Raw genomic sequence first — 20,617 nt, 5'->3', positions numbered from 1 at the left:
GGCAGCTTGACGGCAATAGACAGTATGATTACATATACATGGGCGTCCACGATGTTTCGCTGGAAACAGCACGAGTATTGTTCTTTCGTCACGTGCTATACAAAATATGTTCTATGAGCAGGTGGAACAATAACAATTGAATATCAATCAAAACTTCTAACTCGGACTTCCTTTCGAAGTTCTTAAAAGTTCTTCAACTGAACCTCCTAGCGGCTGGAAATCCTCCCCGTCAGCTCACTGATCCTTCGATACACCTAGCACGGCTGAGAGGTAGGCGAATTGCTTCAAATTTAGGGTTGAGAAAAGCATGAAAAGACAGCCACAAAAGAAAGCCACTCGGGCGGCGCCCGCATACCATTCGCACATTCTGCGCCGCGTGCTCTAGTGAGATAGGTGACCGCTAGACAGCCGCGCCTGTTTACAGCACTTAGAGTAACTGCATATGATGCCTTTAGGTAGCAGAGTAGCGCATTCATTTTCCAACGCCGCTAGCAACCAAGCACAGGGGAGAAGCCAGTGCACAGGCCGCACCGCCGAAAGCCGTCGCCGTTCACCTGGAATCTGTCAAGTGACCGTCGTGCGCTCTGTAGCTCGTTAGCTACGAACTGGTGCTTTTGTTTGGTTTAAATAAATGTCCTTAAGCTTCGACAGCAAAGTATTGGCGTGGATTTGGCACTATTTTGGAAAAACATACTAAAATATTCAATGCTTTAGAGTTAGGGCATTTCCACGCCCTACCCGCACAGCCACAACGCACGTGCCGAAATCCTTGCCGCACCCAAGCGGAGAGTGCGTCGCCGATTCGCTAATTTGCCCCCCGCTTGGGTGTGGGTGTCCCCGCACGTGCGTTGCGGCAGGCAGCGCGTAGAAAGTCCCTTAGCAGGACGCTTCTTTAATCTCGGAAGACCTATATTTTGTGCTTGGGAGTTGTCGCTTATTTTTCATAGGTGCCGCGGCTTCATATGGGGCAGCGGCGGTGCATGATATTCGGTACTGCACTATGACTTTGCACTTTGCGTCACCGGACAAACTAAAAAAATGCTTTTGAATTTCTAAGGCACCGTCTCTAAAGAAGGTGTTCGTTCGTTCATAGCCGGTTGCTGACACACCAGACACGTCGACTGGCGATCGGCGACGCGCTTCGTCGATCCACGATAGGCCTAAGCAAGTCGCCTGCAAAAACAGAGCGCGGCTTCGCAGCGTAACTATGGTTGCTAACAAGGCGAAATCGCGGACCTATGCGCTACTCTGCTCCCGTAGGGAGCATATAGAATTACTGTAACAACACTCGCGTTTGGCACACGTCTTTTCTCTTCTCTGGGAGTTCACTCAATCAACACCAACGTTGGTGAACACAATTCGTTACCGCTCCGCAGCATGAATAGCCCAGAAGCCAAGGCGGCAGCGCGGTGGGCTCACCACCAAGACCTTGCGATGAGAGCCCGGAGGCCGAGGCGAAGGGAACTTGCCGTCAAGCAAACCAAGAGCTGCAGGCCAGAATCAGAAGCAAAGCGAGTGCAACATCAAGCAAACCCTTTATATGATGGTTGAAGATAATGTACAGAGGATTCATGGGTTACCAAACCATCTCCGAGCAAGCTCTTCAAACATCATTCCCTTTGTGGACACTGCGGTGGTTTTTAGATGCGAAGCAGGTCTTTGACTAGCCTGTGTAGCGCTGTCCCGTACGTCCACATGAACCCTTTGCCGCAGTTGTTGGAACGATGCCAAGTATGTGGTGGTAGTGGTTAGAACAGAAAAAAGGTGCCTAATTTCTGCAGCCCGGTAGGGAGCATGGTGCAGCGCCTCCAAGTAGGTCAACACGCAGCTGTGCGTTGACGTCACTTTCTCTCTCACCCGCAGCAACTACCAGCCTCTTCGCCCACTCGCAACACACTTTTCCCTCGCTTCACCCTCTTCACCACCCGCAACGCTCGACCGCACCCATGGTGGTTATTTGCGATGAAACTTACACGAAACCCAACCCACCTCCCGTGCCTTGGTGTTTCAAAGAAACGTTTAATTGATCAAACACTGCATCGTGTTTCGCTTCAAGCCGTTCTTCCAGCACCCGCGTCGACGCCCGTCTCAACCGGATCAACACCGTGCGCACCGCTGCTGCTTTGCATGTCATCAGGGTTCCCTTCAGGGAGATGGTCCATAATTTTTTTTAACACAAAAGTGTTCTATGCCGGAGTTCACAATGGCTCCGCTGACGTATTTCTGTCAAGGTTATGCGTTGTAGAATGTGCCCTAACAGAATACAAAGAGAAAGAAACGAGAAGAAAAAGTTTTGTCGCTGGACGTCGAACCTACGACCTCTCACTCCCCAGTGCAAACCTCGGCCACAGAGCGTAAGTTGTCCAGCTTCTTAACGGCTAGCTATTCATATACATCATCTATACCGTTTGTGGTCCTCAGAGCTTTCAGCAACTCCTCAGAGCTCAGCAACTCCTCAGAGCCGTTTGTGGTCCTCGGAGCTCAGCAACTCCAGTCCGTTTTCACCATCAGTAGTGAAACGGCGTGAAGGGCGCACTTTGAGTGCCCTTAAAGGTCGTCCCACGTACTATGCGTTGCGATGTGCGTGCGTCTCCATGGGGCGTGGTCAAAGTGCATATAGGTGTTCTCTAGAGTAGTGGCTCACTCACGTGCGAGCTTATTTCAGGATTCTGGTGCTTTGTACCTTTTCTGTTTCCCCCACAAGTTTGCTTTGAAGTTACACGGGTCAAGTCAGTTGACCTAAAAACCGAAAAACTTCACCACCTTTTAATACAAAAAGGCCACGACATCGTCTTTCAATGGTTACCTGGGCATTGTGGTATAAACGGAAATGATACTGCAGATCATGCTGCTCGCACGTCACGTTAAGAAGCAAACAGCGTTCCAATTCCGCTTTCAAGAGCGGACGCGGCGAGGCAGATTCGTCAACCGGCCCGCAGTCTCACACTGGCTGAGTGGAACACACCAAGCATACGACGTACAAGACTGCACGAGCTTGACCCTTCACTACAACTCCGGCCTCCACCCGGCCTACATCGACGTGAAGCTCTGCTTCTCTATCGCCTTTGGCTGGGAGTTGCTTTCACGAAAGCTTACACCACGTTAATCGGAATTACTGACAGTGCGGTGTGCGATGTTTGCGGCACCGATGAAAATATCGGTCACCTGCTGTGCCACTGTCCTAGATTTGCCTCAGACAGACAAGTACTTGCCAACGCAATGCGGCGACTGGATGATCGGCCTCTTTCTGTGCAGGTGCTATTACAGCAACGTCCACATCCCTCGGCAGCCCACAAGGCAGTGAAAGCCCTGCTGTGTTTCCTTAGAAAGACAGGCTTGTGTGAACGCCTCTGACATGCGGTGGAGTTCTACATGCTGCAGTGAAATTACTGTCAGTCTCTCTTTTTTTTTTTTTTGCCTCTCTTCCCTCTTTCCCATCTTTCTAGTACCCTTTCCTAATCCCCCATTATAGGGTAGCCAACCGGATGTCTTTCTGGTTAACCTCCCTGTCTTCTCCATTTTGTTGCTTCCTCCTCCTCCTACAGCGGTCGAAAAGAGCATGAATGTCATTTCTCTCGCTATCACGGCGGCGTTTTCGAAAGGAGCACGCTGCTCGCTCACGGAAAAGTAAGAATTGTGACAGTTCTTCACGCTCGCCTTTTGTATACTTGTGCGTTCGTTCTGTGCACATTTCTTAGTGTTTGAGCAGCGTAGTTTAAGTGTCCAACCTTGACAGTTGGTAGTCCACACAGGTTTTGTGTACGCTCATTTCGTGCGTGCTTTCTGCTTGAGGTGTACGCTGCAAGTTTAGAGCGTCCTGCATTCCTTCATCCTTGTGGCGAAACAATGCAAAATAACCACTCAACTGTATACCTCTGCGATGACACCGTTCCCTCTCGTGTTATACCGATTCCTACAAAGAAAGATCAGCCACGTTTTTTTTTCTGGTTACACTTTGATATGTTTACAATGCTACAAACATACTTACAATGGCTTTACCTTTTCATCGATACCCACGACATTTATGGTGTCACCTGCAAGTCTTAGAAGGTTTGGCAGCGTCCTTGATTTTGTCATACGTTTGTGTTTTGTATGTGTGTGTGTGTCACTTCGTAGCCTTATAAGCGGAACGCCACAATATTGTGTGAAAAAATTATTTATTTCCTCGTCGAAAATGCGCTTTTGAATCTTTTTCGACAAATACCAAAGGACAAAGGCTGCCGTTGTCTATATTACAGAACACTTGTGTGTAGTAAACATGACTTACAAAATGTTTCAGCGTTCTTCAGCGTTGTATACGTCTTCAAACAGCAAAATGCATGCGCAGCAGTAGTTCAGTGGTGTATACTTAGAGGAAAACAAATTGACAGCCTTCAATTTAGTTTAATGACATTTATTTGCTCAAAAATTTTCTTCTCATTCAGTACCAAGTGAACTATTAACCAAGCCTTGTTTTTATTTAACAGTCAAATATTGAATTTGATGGTAAGAATGCCAAAATATCTTTAGTTGCCCCTGTGCTTGAGCTTTATGTCATTGCTTCATAAATAAATCGCAGGTGTAGTCTTCTTCATTCATAGAAAGATAGGAAATATTACCAGAGACCTTGCATATATTGAGGTGCGCATGACATCAGCGGCCTGAAAATGTGGAACATAAAAGTTCTGTTACATTTTCCGCAGCATATTTAGTTCGGTGTTTGCATATTCATTCTTCTGGCATGCATTTAAGCCCCTGTTTCTGCAACATATTCATAAGCTTACAAATTCAGTTCCGCTGTTTAAAATCTGGGTACCCGTAAAATGAAACAAGTTTTGTGAAGGGGTGTAGACAAGATTTATTAATTTATTTGTTTATTTGGCATTTACTTCATCAGTCTCGGCCTAGCAGCAACTAGTGTAATCAGTAAAACAAGATTCAAGTAAACAGTACTTTGTAAAATAAGAGGCAGTCAGTATATTTAATTATTATACATTTTCAAAATGAAACGTTGTTACAATCACATATTGACAGCTAAAACACTAATTGTACGATGGATCACTCTTGAAAAGAAACTATTTTTTTTTAACTTGATCTTTTCTGTGCAAGTAATACTAGCGTAATGAACACCACATCTTGCAAGCCTGTGACTTTCAAATCATTGGTTATACAACATGGTCTGTCATATCTACCAAAAACAAAACGAGCAGCCGTATTTCAAAGTTTTAATATTCTCCTTGGGAGAATCACTGTCGCACAGTTGTGGATAATCCATGCTGGGGTGAAATGCAACGTTTCGGTGAAGGTATTTAGTATAACTGACAAAGCCTCCACCATTCAGATTTTCTAACAACTTGTAGTACGACTGTACTACTTCATCTTCTCAGCAGCAAAGAAAACAATATTAGTACATCAGTAAAGTCATTTGAATGAGATAAATAGAATAAGTCGTCCTTCCGAGGCTATTAGCGGCCACAAATCTGAAATGAGCACCTCTAATTAGATTGAGGCAAACCTTCTGTTATTCACATTATGATTCCATTATGCATCAAAGTTTATCAGATAAGCTATAGTAAATTAGATACAGTATGTTGATATTTTGTCGCATCCCTCTCTTGCGCCAAAACAACAAACCTTATTCATAATCAGTTGTATATATCCTATGATCATCGGCGATTGTTGCGTGCAGTGACCAATTTAAAATTTTATGTTTGCAAGACAATGCATGTTGTTGGAAGTGTCAATGATAGAGATACAACAAAATACAGCCATTTAAGTATAAGCATGCATATACATGTCATGTAAATACATGAAAAATTACAATTCTAGATTTTCTTTAGCAATTTCGAGTGATCAAAACTAGCAGACAATATCTATAGCTATAGAGCCTTTGAAGACGAATGTTTTAGAAGACGAATGTTTTTCACACATTGATACGTAATCTAGAGGGTATATACAAGCACATCGCAATGATTAAGTGCAAAGACAAATTCTTCTCACTGGGAGGAAACGCGAGGAGTACAATAAACTGAATTCTGATTTTAACATTCTATTATAAAAACTTAAATCTGGTGGTTATTCTGAGCACATTAGGCGCCTTGTAAGTCTGTCCTTTCAAGCACGACTACTATAAATAAAGTACCTTAGGTATAAGCTATTAGGCTGTCTGTCTCTCATTTATTTATTTTTTTAATTCTGGTGATATGAAAAACAACAGAAACTTATATAATATGCCTCCTTATGTTATTTGCAACAATTTAACACTTCTTTGTAAAGGTATATTACATACACATGATGATACAGAAACGCATATTACACAAGGGTACAGAAACTACCAGCTAAGCCTCCCGTTTCTCCCGAAATGAATTCCTAGTCAACTTCTTGTCTTCTTTCACGAACATCAGAAATGGTGTACTCACGCATGGCAGAGGTTGCAGCTTTCTCTTAACATTGGCAGATACCTATCATATTGTAATTGCGCATGATTTTTGCGAAAATTTAGCTTTGTAGTGACGCCGTGCATATTTTTCAGCACAGACAAAAGCAGAACTTATTTATTTGCCTATATTTCTACTTATTTGATCAAAAGTGAGGCAAATTCACTATATTGCGCACCGACCAAACATGACTGCCCGAACCTATGTAAAAGTACTCACTGGCAGTTTCGTCGTCCGTCTGACCATTCTGATTGCCCAGTACCGTTTGCGCTATATTGGCCCCTGTGGAAACATTTAACACGGATAAGTTATTCGAATACGACTCTACTGGCTACATATACTGTATATACGCTCTTGGTAAACTGCTTTCAGCATGAATTTCACCCCATAAAATGTATTAAATTGTCTCATTTCGCTATTCCTCTATGCCAACACCGGGCTCACGTGACTTACAAGTAAACCTACGGGAATACGGCGCGGCTGTTGCAAAGTTTATACACGGTATACATTTTGATATAGTCATCCACTCGACCATACGTGCGGGATTGAAATGATATAATGCTTCTGCCCTTCAGTGAACATTCAGTGGCGGTTTCTGAACGTTCGCTCGTGATCAATATGATCAAAATCAAAATGCCGGCTGCGACGGCTGCATTTCTGATGGAGGTGGAAATGCCGTAGGCCCGTGTGCTCAGATTTGGGTGCACGTTAAAGAACCCCAGGTGGTCTAAATTTCGGGAGCCCTCTACTACAGTGTCTCTCATAATCATATGGTATGGTGGTTTTGGGACGTTAAACCCCACATATCAATCAATCATCAAATCAAAATACCAAATAGTGCAGATGTAACTTTTTAGAGCTCTTTTTCTTCATCGGTGTTAGTCCTTTTCGTACATGTGATGTTGGTGTCCAGTCAAGCTATCAAGCTTTCCTTGTAAGCTGCACATTTCAAAAGTTGTATGTATAGCGTGTCCCTATCTTTCAGCATTGGCTTCAATTGTTATTGCGTATATGCACTGTAGAATCTGTATATACATGTACCGCAATTATCAATACAACGCAAAAAAGTAAGTCATCATGAAATAAAAAAAAATAAGACAGCTTTGCACTAATGGTGCCAAGCCTGAACGAAGTGCGGAGCAGAGCAGCTTATCTAGGTTTTCTGGGAGGAGGGGGGGGGGGGTCTCTTTCTCTTATTTATTTTTGTTTTCTATTTTCAAGTATCTTTTTTCTTTTTTATTTTTATCTATTTCTAGCTTTCCTCCTATTTCGCCTTTTCCCCTTTTTTCTATTTCTCGCTTGCTTCGTTTTTTTTTCAATTTTATATGGGTGATTTTACTTAAAGTGATGCGCATCTGACATCATCATCAAGGCGCTCCGAAAGCAAGAGGAAGACTATACCCCACGGTGCGAGTGCGCATTCATGCAGATGTTTGTCCTGTACGTGGTATAACCAGTGTTTCGTCAAGCGATGACGCCAGCATACAACAGCCTCGCCCTCTAAAGTGATCTGCACTTATTATGAGATGCCCAGAGACCTAACATGCAATAATAACACCGTAGTTCTGGTAGATAAAACCGCCGTTGAAATTATTGAAATAAAAACGTGGGGACATAAATTCAATAATTGATAAAGCGAAATCGAAGAAGTGTGAAATAATGAATACGACTGGCACACGATATTACAAAACTGAAAATGCAGCCCCGCCGCAATAGTTTAGCGGTTAAGGTACTCTACTGCTGACCCGCAGGTCGAGGGATCGAATCCCAGCTGCGACGGCTGCATTTCCGAAGGAGGCGGAAATTTTGTAGGCCTGTGTGCTCAGATTTGGGTGCACGGTAAAGAACGTCAGGTGGTCGAAATTTTCGGAGCCCTCCACTACGGCGTCTCACATAATCATATGGTGATTTCGGGACGTTAAACCCCACAAATCAATCAAAACTGAAAATGCTTCATTGTCTTAATGCAGCGTCATTGCGGTGAATGAGCTAAATCTATTTTTTTTAGAATTTCTTATTTCAGAAGTTTTATGTTTTTAATGAGTACCATTTCGCTAGAAATCCTGCTTGTCAACGTGCTCGGGCAAGTGATGTTTTTGCGTGCTTTCATCTCTCAAGGTGACAATTGGTAATGCCTTGGTGATAATAATATATTGCAGCAAGAACTTCCTTTTGAGAAATGGTGCGATCACGCAAAAGCATTGTTTGTAGTTATATCACTTCACCACGCCAATCGCCGCAAGGGTCAAGCAGTCACTACAAGCGTACACAGTGAAGATGCGGTAGACTCATAAAGCAACAAAATATAGTAGAGTATTTCAACAGCGCACATCTTTGTCGACAAAAATATCCAGCTGGAAAAATTTAACACGGATTACAAAAGACCGGAAAGTAAGCCATTATAACAGCAATGCAATGACCGTACTCACCTGTAGTTCCGAGTGAACTTACAACATTTGTTGTCCCAAGTGCGGCATGCCCTAAAGTTTTTCCTAGAAGCACATGTACAAACAGACATCAACTAAAGCACTTTTTTTTCAAATCTTCATTGCAAGAAAGTATATTAAACATGCCGTATGAGAAGCCACGGTATTTCAGGAGCATTTTGTTACTGAAGTTGATTTTTGTAGTGCTCGTCATTCCTAACATAGCCGAAAATTATCATCGTTTGTAGAAGACATGCAGTCACTTTTTGGCGGTGTGACCAGCCTCAGTTGTCCTGTGGCTATGGTGCTCAACAGCTGACCCGAAGGACTCACCCCCGTATTTAAGAACGTCCCTTCACTCTTCACTTTCACTTGAGAAAGCCGATGGGAGCGCCATCTCCAAGAACCGCAAGTCACTGCATATCGCGGATAATCTGCTGCGATTCCAGAGTAGCGCAGCGTCATTTTCAGCCGAGCAGTGGCGCACTGCTCACCTCTGTCAAGTGAAGGGTGAAAGTCGAGTCGAGGAACGTTTGTGAAAACGGTGGTCAATCTAGCACCATAGTCACAGGACCATAACATCAGCCACGGCTGCATTTTAATAGAGGTGAAATGCTTGAGGTCCGTGTAATCAAATTTCGGTGCCCGTTGAAGGGACGTACAATAACGTTATAGCTACGTACAATAAATTGTTATGACACCTGTTTTAAGAGAAAGCTTACTGGTCAGAGTGTTTAATCACGAAACTGTAATGCGGGAAATGCTGTGAAACATTTATAACTATTTTTTTTCTATCTGTGGTGACTGTGAAGTCGTTCACACGCAACACGTGCTGCAAACAGAGCGGTTTAAGCGCTAGGGAGAGGTTCGTGTTTGTGCGTCACGGTGTGTTGAGCATGCGTGCCCAGCATGCAAATATATAAATAATATAAATAATATAATGATATAAATGTTATAGATAATGTAGGTAATATAAATAAGAGAACTGGAAGGGATAATAATATAAATATTCTAATTTCGAGCTCTAACTTTGGTGCGCATGAAATCATTAGGTTATACGCAGCAATGTGAACGACTCCATAATCCAGTTTGAAGGCTTTCCCGCTATAGGCTGTGCAACATTCCGGTTTGTTTGTTTTTTAACTCTTAAATATGATTTGAACCTATAAATCTTACTCAGATCACAAAAAGGCTGTTTAAATATGTCACTACAATTCACGGCCTTTTCATTTACCCCATAATATAATCACAAGGTTGGGCCAGTAATCGGTTCACTTAAAGAACCCCAGGGCGGTAGAAATTTCCGGATACCTCCACTTCGCTGAACCTCGTAATGAAATTGTGGTTTCGGGCTGTAAAACCACAAATATTATCCTTACATTATGGTGGGATGCTGCTTATCGAATGCAACAAACGACCTCGACAGATACCGGCTTGTCCTTGTCGAGTGTTTGCCGAGATTGTTAACTCGTCATCAGTTTCGACGAAACCAAGTCTGCGCTGGCGCTTTGTGGCAACGCGCTATTCTAGATTGTATGCTAGTCTTATCGTCCACTGCTCACATTTTACTGATTTCATTCATAATGTGGAAGGACCGTCACTCAGAACCACTATAAGCATGAAAAGCAAGCAAAGGCGTTTGCATCGAAAAAGACACATGGCTACAAAATACCGCCCTGCAATCGTTTGTGCTTGCGGGTATAGCGCCGACAGGGTAACTAAAGTTAAGATTGTATCCATGCTCCGGACACGGTTAAGAGAGTGAATTGATCTGGTTCATAGAACACCACCTGGGCAAATAAGGGCCTCTAAACTACACCGAGTTCAATGGTGCTCACCATTCGTGTGCTATGACACATCTAAGGCTTTCACCTTGACGATCTGTTTATGATCACATTATAAAAGTAATTGATAGCGTCAGCAGGAGGGCCCGGTAGATGGTTATATTATACGTCATTATATGGAACGTGCATTGTATGCGATGTTCGTTCTATTTCGCAGGTCAACTTTCAACTCTACTTAAACATGACTTTCTCCTTCCTAAAACCAATGTCGCACAAGTAATCTTACTCATGAGCAGGGCCGATCGGAATTGGACTGCCGGATCAAGCGTCGTTTTACAGTAACATTTAATCGCGTTGAGACCCGATCGGAATCAAGACTATCGTGATCTGAGCATCAAGGCGTTGCTCCCAAACCACAATTTGACTGACATCAAGGCCAAACTTAATCCGGATCAATTTATAGTGTGCAGCGATGATTTTGGATCGCGATCAAGAAACATGATCCGCATCGGCCCTGATCGCTATCAATAGTGCCCGTGTGATACCAGTATAAGGAATTTAGGTTTTTTTGTTCTGCTTTACTTTTCTAACTGCGATGTTTTTCAACGCAACGCCGCCAGTAAGAGCGTGAATATAGGTTCTGCACAACCTTTGCCAAAAATCGTCGCAAATACCAAAGCGCTTGTGCATCTACGTCAACTAACCGCCACCACGAACATGGGCAGGATCTTTTCTTTGGGGGGGGGGGGGGGGTAGCAGCGAACTGGTGTGGCATCGCGGCTGTGTGAGGTGGCGAGTATACTGTGTAGCTTGCGATGGGGGAGACAAGTGCTGATGTCACCGTAGAAGGGCAAGTTCCTTTACATGACCGCAAAGGTTGCTTACACCAGCGGTACAAATGCGAAGAGACCGCGGTCGTTTAGGTAATGGCGTCACACATTAAACAGCGCGAGAAAAGGCAGCCACTGCTGGTGATATGGACTTTGCTTTCGCATGCTGTTGAAGTCCAAAGTGTCTCGCTGCCCACTCTGAATTAGAGGAGGAAAAAACGTGGTGCAACCTATATACTCACCCAGATGTTTTGTCCTGGGGATGCGTACACGGGCTTTCCTCATTTTGGGACCTGCAATATCAGTGACACATTCGTGACGTAAATACTGTACTCGCAAAATTATCCATTAACAATGATCGAGCACTGAGCAGGCAACACTATCCACAGGTTCAATCCTTCCTTTCGTTGTCCCTCTTTGCATATTCATTCAGAGTCATATGACAGAGCCATATGACCTTTGGGTCACTTCAACTTATAGCGCGGCACCCGTTCACAATTTCAACACTTTCTCCAAGTATTAATGACTCATTGAAGTTTCATACCATTTAAGATCGAAAACTTTCATCATTATATTTCATGTATAGGTGCTGTTGGGACCCAAAGTTTGCCCCATCCCACCACTGCCACCGGTTGTGGCGAATGGTATCTGGCGGGTCCCGTCATTCGGATCCGGCGGGGGTGTCATCTTTGGAGGAGATGGCGGCAGCAGTCTCGAGCAACAAAACGTTCATGTCTGCGTACAGCCAGAGTCCTTGAAGGACTCTGGCTGTACTGGAGCATTGAAGGACTCTGGTACAGCTAAAGACATGTCCCACATGGTCTGATGCGAACCGCTCCAGCAGTGCAATCCCGTGCTGCAGCCGCCTCGCGCGCCCGACCACAAATGTCGCAGGTGCATAAGCACCTTTCAGGTAAATGGAGGTTCCAGCACCCCTCCAAATGCTGATCCCTGGGGAAAACTTTCTGACTGACAGGTCTGTGCAAAGTGGCGTCTGTCATAGTGAACTTCTGGACAAAACGTAACAGCACTTCTTGCAAACGTTGTTTAGGAACTACGTATGACCCAGTAGAGGCTGTCAATATCTATGACGTCATGGCGTTTGGTGCGAAAATTCCGAGGTGGCGTCGCCACCCGAATTTTCTTTTCGCGCGTGTTTTCGCTGGTCTTTTCGTAGTAAGAGTGGGGTTTTCGGCATCGTGAAAGAATCACTTTACAATACGTGAAGAAATTGTTTTTTTTTTATGTATAGTGGCGCTTTAAAGGGGCCCTGCATCTCACATTACATGTGCTGTTTTTTTTTTTCTTACTTACTGTGGGTCTCGATGTGATCTGCACCACCAGTGACAGCAACGAGAGCAAAACGTTTGATTATTTGATTTGTTGCAGCGTCACATCTCAACAATTTCTGGTAGTGGAAGCGATGTACGTATTATACTGGGTGCGCAGGTGACTGATTGGGAATAAATAATACATTGCGCATGATTACGGTGTACTGACTATATACGGAAGTGTAATTCATGCCTTCTACACCTACAAAAAAATACACACAAATGCACGTCATAGTTTTATATTTGATTTACAACCGACAAAGACAGCTGTCCAGAATCACGGCGAAGGCCCCCATGCAGAGCCATCGGCAACTGGGGCCAATATTGTATTTCACTTGAGCATATTGGATGAAACGTCATGGCGACGGCGATAACGACGCGCTTGTTTAGAATATATACCACGGATGTATAAAGAAAAGGTGTGTGAATCTAAGGGCTAGTTTCCTTTGTTGAATGCAATATTAATCTACTTGAGCAAATTTCAATACAGCGCGCGACTACGCTGACACAAGAGAAGAAGGGACAAACCACAGCGCTGCGGTTTGTCCCTTTTTCTCTTGTGTCTGCGTAGTCGCGCGCTGTATTGAAACATGTTCAAGTACCATCACCAACTGCCCTGGATTTCGGCCCTTCTAAAGATGTTAATGATTTTTGTTAGATTTCATTATTAGCGAACTTGTGCAGTTGCACTCACCGCGAACTTTCACTCCGCTCCTGAGTTTTACCTTGGGTACCTTCAAATGCACTGAAAAGGATTAAAAATTGTGATTAGCAAAAAGAGCCGAAAGAGGCAGCATGTGTCTCACTTCGTTTTACACCGAGAACCCCGTAGGTTAAATGTGGAAGGCTTTTGACCTCAGTTTGCTTTTATCCTTATTTATACGAAGTAAGTACGGCAGACAGCCTACGCATCTGACATGTTAATTATGAATGAACTACTGAGTTGCATTAATAAACAGTAATCTCACCGGCTAATTTCAAAAAGAAAGCTTTTTTTTAGGCGGAGATGTTTTTCCGCTTATATCTGACACCCTCACAAGCACAGATAGAAATATATGAAAAGAAAAATGCAAGGAAGGTAACCTGGTGGAGGTAACCGGTTTGCTATCCGACACACGGGCGAATAAATAGGGATCGGAAAGAGGACAGAGAGATAAAATAAAAGCGAGAAAAACACTCACACCCACATGGACACGCACTCAAAACGTTTAAGCTTCAAAAACCCTAACGTCGATAAAATGGCTACTAATGTGGGAACATCCTTTGAATTGCAGGTCTTCCCACAAGCGCATCCAGTGTTGGGGTTAAGGTGCTAAGCCCAAGAAGTCAAATCCGAGCTTCATAGTTTTTAGGGGAGAAGCACCTTAACTCGACGCAATGTTCCTCGTCCATAATCCGCCGTTCGGCGTCTACAGCTGATGTAGCGCAGGTGCATGAGACTAAACAAAAACATTTGTGAACAACAAAAATGTTAACAAAAACTGTTAGCCGCGCAACAAAAATAAATGAATAACGGGTCGTGATACCGTCAAAACAATGACATTCAACTATCCATCAATCTAAGCATATCAGGGGGGAAAAGTTAACAATAACAAAACAAAAGTCTGTTAATTAACTACAACAAATTATAGAAGGCCACAGGACCATAGAAGCGGCAAAACAGCAACTCGAAGTTATTTCAAAGGTAAAGGCGCAGTAAACGGCGACCTTCGGAGTCAAGACCATGCCACTACATGTCGCAAACGAATAGCGGCTAGTATTACTCTTAATCGCAATGCACGTGATCAGGAGACGTCGGTGTCAGGTCGAAGCTATTCGACAACGATAGAGAGCAGAATTCTCGGTTTTACACCAAGCTTGTAAGACTGGTTTTGGGTACAGAGCTGATGAGCTAGACGTGGGCGGTGTTGATGTCTTGGCGCTGACACACTCGGTTTCTCGTATTACGCGGAAGAAATCTAAAATTTCCGGCTGTGCCATACTGGGTTAAAAAAAAACAAACAGGTCATCCGGCTCATTATGCTCTACCTGACCTATACCTCCTTCCCCTGCCCCTTTTTTTTTAATGCGGGGAAGTGATTATAAATGAAAAAGAAGAGAAAAGTGAGCCCCGTAACTGTCTCTCAGGGGGAGGACACCTCAACAGTAGCTCACGAGGGATGGGGGTAGAGAAGGATAGCGGAGCATTTAAATAAAAGGATAGCGGAGCACTTCTAAAGGCCTGACCCCACGTATCCATATTGCAGCGCGTCGGTGCGTCCCGGACGTGACCACTCTCTTCATTTGGGAGAGGGCACGGTGCTGCGTCAAGACGCTATGCGCTGACGTTCTGCAACGGATGCGTGGACTCAGGCCTTTAGTCGCACGATGTCGCGCTTCGGCGTCGGCGCTGTTCACACCCCCACTGCGCATGCTCGCGTCTCGTGCCGGCCCAGAAACACATCCGCAAACATGTCGCTCCTCTCCCTCTCTCTCTCGCCTTGCAAGGCTGACGCAGGCAGCGTCTGCAAGTTTCAACTGCTCGCGCTGTACAACCGTTCACTGGCCACCCCGTATTTGAAGGCCAGGATCGCGCGTTCGGAATTCAGTCAAGGGCGTCTTTACTTGGCTTTCGCTTGACGTTGAAGGCCACGCTTTTCCTTCATTCAGTAATTAAGAATAATAAAGACGAAGTGACAGTTAGGCGATCCCAAATATACCCAATAACACAACATTCACGCGATAACCCTCCCCCCCCCCCCCCTCTGCAATCCTTTTACTCAAGTTCCCCCGTGAGAACATACGGGCGGAAATTTTGCACTCCCTTTTTGCTCTTCCTCTTCAATTCTTCGAAGGGTAATAGGTTTCTTTTTACAGCGAAAGCTGCTTGGAGAAATAAAAAAAACCATCCGGCAGCGGTGTCATAACGGGCCTCCATTGGCTGCGTTATCAATTACATCATTCGCAGCGACGTACCCAAGCACCCGCGCCATTGGCTGCGTTGCGAGTTAGCTCGCGGTGTCAAACGCTTGCAAGTGAACGCGGTGTTGCGGCGTCAATGTGATGATTGCGGAAGCGCGTTCGCCGGGGCAAACGCCCTCTACCGGCGGGAGTTTCTCTAGCGGCACTTTGGCTTTGGCTGCGACGTCTGTGACCGCCTGTTGTTCGAGAACAACCACTGCGGTTAACGCATTGCGAAACGCAAATTACCGCTTATTACACTCTTCCATGACCGTCATCGCGCGAGGCACAATGTGCGGCATGTGAAAAAACACTCTGGTAAACCCAACCCACACGTGTGCCTAATCTCATTAGGAAGCATGAACATGTAACCAATAATTGTGAAAGGCTTCAGTGCAGTATCAGGTTGAACCCACTGCTGAACACCGGGGCCGAACGCTTCATAGTTTTGTAGCGGTGCACAGTGTTTTATTGAAGTCTGTGTAAAACTGCGTCTAGCAATTGTATAAATTGTACTGACGCAATTTCAAAGATTTTAGTGTACAAATGTAAAAAGCTTATTTAACCAGTATACGCAGACACTATAGTGTCTGCGTATATGGTGTCTTCGTATACTGGTTAAAGAAACTTTCCTTTGCCAAACGCCACAAGCATTGTCTACCAGAGGTGGATACTCGTCTGCATGCGTCATTGGGTAATGTCACGAATGATTTACGGCCACACGGAATGATCCCCGGTGCCTCACTCACTCGTCAGTATTCCCGTCGTGGAGATACGTGGATTTTAGGGGTGAAACTCCTTATGGTCTGGCGCAGTCCCGCATCGCTCCGGCCTAGCAAGCCCAGCATATATCCACAGACAGCCATATATTTATTTATTATTTATAATACCTCAAGGGCCCCAGTCAAGGGGTGTTACATGAGGAGGTAGACATTCACAAACAGATGATTTGTTCGATGGCTTCTTTGAAATGGGCGATGCTGGAGTGGTTCACGATGTCAGCAGGAAGATCGTTCCATTCTGTTGATGTTTGCACAAAAAATGAAGAGTGATGGGCAGTGGTATATGCACGGGGTGGATAAACCGCTTTCGAATGGCTGATACGGCATGAAAGACGATGGGCTGGAACGATAACATGGTTTAGGTGCAATGCATGATAAAATGTGTGAAACAAACACAGTCTTGAAATTTTGCGGCGTGAAGCTAAGTTAACCATGTTAGCTTGAGATTTTAGTTTGGTGACGCTGCTAAGATAGGAATAGTCAGAATAAATTAATCTGGCTGCACGATTTTGGATAGTTTCAAGCGTTTTAATAAGAGTTATTTGATGGGGATCCCAGATGGCACATGCGTATTCTAGCTTCGGGCGGATTAGTGTTAGATAGGTTAAACGTTTAACAGAAGGTGGGGCTAGACGTAAGTTTCTTCGGAGATAGCCAAGCACGCGGTTGGCGTCATTAGTGATGTTCATAATGTGGGATGACCAGGTCAGATCTGAAGTTAGAGTGATACCGAGGTATTTACATGAATCAGCTGCTGTTATTTCAGAATCAAATAGGAAGTATTTACTGGAGGAATAGGATTGACGGCGATGGAAGGAAATGACACAAGTTTTCTTTATGTTAAGGGACATAAGCCATTTTTCGCACCATGATTGAATCAAACAAAGATCAGACTGTAGGATGACAGGGTCGTTAGAATTGTGAATAGGACGATAAATGACACAGCCGTCTGCGAACAGACGAATGTTAGACGCTAAGTTATTGGGGAGGTCGTTAATATAATATATAGATAGATAAACACAGACAAACGGATGGTACACCATCTCCCACTAAAAGGAACCACGAAGAGATTCGAAGCAGCACTGGTGTTCACTTGTGTACCATCTGTTGTTTCCAAGTATGTGTCATTTGTGTGAGGAGTTGTGTATATGTCGTGTGCCGCTTATGTAACCCCCCCCCCCCTCACATTTTTGTGTATTGTCGCGTGTGTTCCGCTAAGTGAACACCCAGCGCTGCTAGGAGAGTGCAATGGAACGAGCGCTCACAGCGTTATATATACGAGCTCACAGCTGTGGCGGAGAGATAATCGGGAGAGGAGAAACGAAGTGGAGCAACACCGACTAAATGACTAAATTTAGTCGGTGTTGAGTGGAGACAGCGCTCTGCCCTCTACTCCCGCTCACTCGAGGGGAGAAGCAGAGTTGGTGTATGTAAATGTGTATGCGCAGCTCCCATGCAAAACATGCCATGCAAAAGCTGCTTCGCACCTAAAAAACCCAGGGGGTTGAAATTCCCGGAGCCCTCCGCTACGGCCTCTCTCGTAATCGTATTGTGATTTTGAGACGTAAAAGTTCGCATATTATTATTATTATTATTATTATTATTATTATTATTATTATTATTATTATTATTATTATTATTATTATTATTATTATTATTATTATTATTATTATTATTATTATTATTATTATTATTATTATTCGGGCGATTGGGGATGTTCACTGAAACTGTGCTGAAAAATCGTGCTACGTTACAGCTTTATTTCCAGAGTGCCCTGGAGCCATGGAGTAATTTCTTTTCCACTTAGCACCATCCCAGTTAAAAGAATGGGCATAAAACACCGACACGAGGGAGAAGTTGGGACACCGCAATGTTGCATCTGCTCTTTTGCATCCGTACTTTCGCACCCAGTCTTCTGACACGAACGCATACCAACTAAATCAGCGCTACGATATTCTAAACGTTCTCCCGCAGCTCTCTCATGCAATACACGTTGTTTAAACACACCATATAGAACCGTCAAAACTGCAACATAAACTGTGTTTACATGCTTGAAAAAGAAACGGCAATGTGCGAGCATCACAGTGCATGCGAGGTTCTCTTTCAGTATTTCGACGTGTTTCTACGACGTTTGTGCTCACCTTGAGAGCATGTCAAGTGAGTGAGTTAGTAAAACAACTTTATTAGACCACAATAGACACGAGTAATCTCAACGTGACCTGGATAGGCCCGTAAATTTCTCTCCATGCTCACTTTTACTGAGTGCATTACTTTAGCAAAAGTATATATATTGTCAAAATGCCGAAACCTAATCCTGTGTAGTTTCCTTATGTATTCTTAAAATGAACTGGCAGCTCTTGTTGCTTCTAATCACACAACGTTTTACGACAAGTGCGGTCGAGGACGTTGAAGCGTCAGAGAGAGCACGAAGTTTTAAAAATTCGGAGCTAGCCATGAAAAGGAACTCGAGCAGGGCAGGATGGGTGGAAGATTACTGAGGAAGACCTTCATCCTAAAGTGGGCAGAAATATATGGATGGTGATTATGATGATTATGATGACGACGGTATGATGAAATACTCGATAATATGTGGGAAGCTCCTTATGGTCTATGGCAATCCCACGTCCCACGTGGCGTAGCCAGCCTAGCCTATCCACCGACAGACATGCGGGCGGATGTACGGACGGACGGACGGACGGAAGGACGGACGAGCAGGGGCGCGGGCGGTCGGACGGATTAACGGACGGACGGACGCTTCTACCCACTTTGTGGGTATGCAGTGATTTTTTGTTTTGACATCGGTTCGACATTAGACGGCAGTATTTTGCATTCGATACGTATGCCGAAAGTTCAATATTCGCACTGCCCTACCGTAAAGACTTGCAAGAATCCACACATTAACAGCATTATACTCACATTTTCCTTCAGCGAGGTGCAATTCCAGGCATACGATCACTACAGCAACAAAAGCAAGAGCAATAAAGGCGATCCTCATTGCTTCTTGGCTCGCAAAAGAGAGCGCACAGTAGCTTTGAGCAACGCTTCATCAGCTGTGTACATAAGTCAACAATACTACATAATAAGTAACGTGGGCAGTGTTCTTTTGTTGGGCTATAGAAAAATGGGTTATGTGAGCAGGTGGAGTAATAACAATGGAACATGTATCATTCATAACTACAACAACAGGTGGCGAAAAGTCGTCCCCATTGATCCTCCAGCCACACCGACGCAGCCAACAATAAAAAAAGAGAGAGAGAAACGAAACTGCCAGACCACATCAGTGTGCATGTATGTGCCACTACAGTCCAAGGTTCTACTCTACTGCACATCATAACTAAATCTAAAAGAGCGGCCTTAAACACATAACCTTTTTAAACACTCTCGAAGCAACTTCTACAGATAAACTTGCATGGCACTCAGTACGCCATAAATCACCGTTAATTTATCCTGAGGTAGGGAAGCACGCACTGTTTCACTAGTAGCCTTCGTCGTTCGTCTGAGAGGCGTGATGCCTGCTACGCACATTTGAGGCGTTGTGTGCACCGAGTTGGTGCTGCGGCTGACGACCATGAAGAAATATGTCCAAGCCTTTCGTTGGAAGCGTTCAACTGCCCACACGTTACGCAATTCGCAGTGCGTGACGACAGGTACGTTGTTATTTTACTCGTCTGAAACGCTCCATTACGCATATTAACGTGATATCCTAGCCTGCATGTAGCCTGCATGCAGGCTTAAGGTTAGTTTGCAACGCATTTTCAACACAAGGGTCCTTCTGTGGTAGATTACTGGTCTGCCTCGCAAACGCCCTGGTTGTGAATCTTGTTCAATCCTGTTTTTTTTTTTGTTTTTTTTCGCACGACAGCGATTATGGACACCGACGGCGGACAACTACGTCGCCAAAATCGCGCCTTGTTACAATCTCATAACAGTTTTTACTATAAAACGATGCAGTTCGATAACTAATGCATTGCATTCCAGTCATCGCTCACCTTATACAAGATATTAAGATTGACAACGCGCGAGGAAGAACTCCAAACTGTTCAAACTACGCGCATTGAACTCTGTCAACTCTGTCTATTATGATTTTTTTTTCGGAATATTGTATTCT

The 20,617-nt window shown here is 44.3% G+C and overlaps 1 protein-coding gene across 1 annotated transcript; it reads right to left on the bottom strand.

The window, feature by feature from the left end:
* Positions 1–4,377: 4,377 nt before the first annotated feature.
* On the bottom strand, positions 4,378–19,607 carry LOC119167874 (uncharacterized). Its single transcript, XM_075885373.1, has 6 exons — positions 19,426–19,607; positions 13,482–13,532; positions 11,699–11,749; positions 8,846–8,908; positions 6,636–6,698; positions 4,378–4,640 (listed from the first exon to the last, which is right to left on the bottom strand). The coding sequence occupies exons 1-6, from the start codon at positions 19,502–19,504 to the stop codon at positions 4,633–4,635; spliced, it is 315 nt and encodes a 104-aa protein (XP_075741488.1). The 5' UTR covers positions 19,505–19,607; the 3' UTR covers positions 4,378–4,632.
* Between the last annotated feature and the right edge of the window lie 1,010 nt (positions 19,608–20,617).

The sequence above is a fragment of the Rhipicephalus microplus genome, unplaced genomic scaffold (assembly GCF_043290135.1).
Source record: "Rhipicephalus microplus isolate Deutch F79 unplaced genomic scaffold, USDA_Rmic scaffold_132, whole genome shotgun sequence".
NCBI lineage: Eukaryota > Metazoa > Arthropoda > Arachnida > Ixodida > Ixodidae > Rhipicephalus > Rhipicephalus microplus.
Note: the sequence above shows the minus strand (reverse complement) of the source record. Positions and strands in the feature narration are given on the sequence as shown.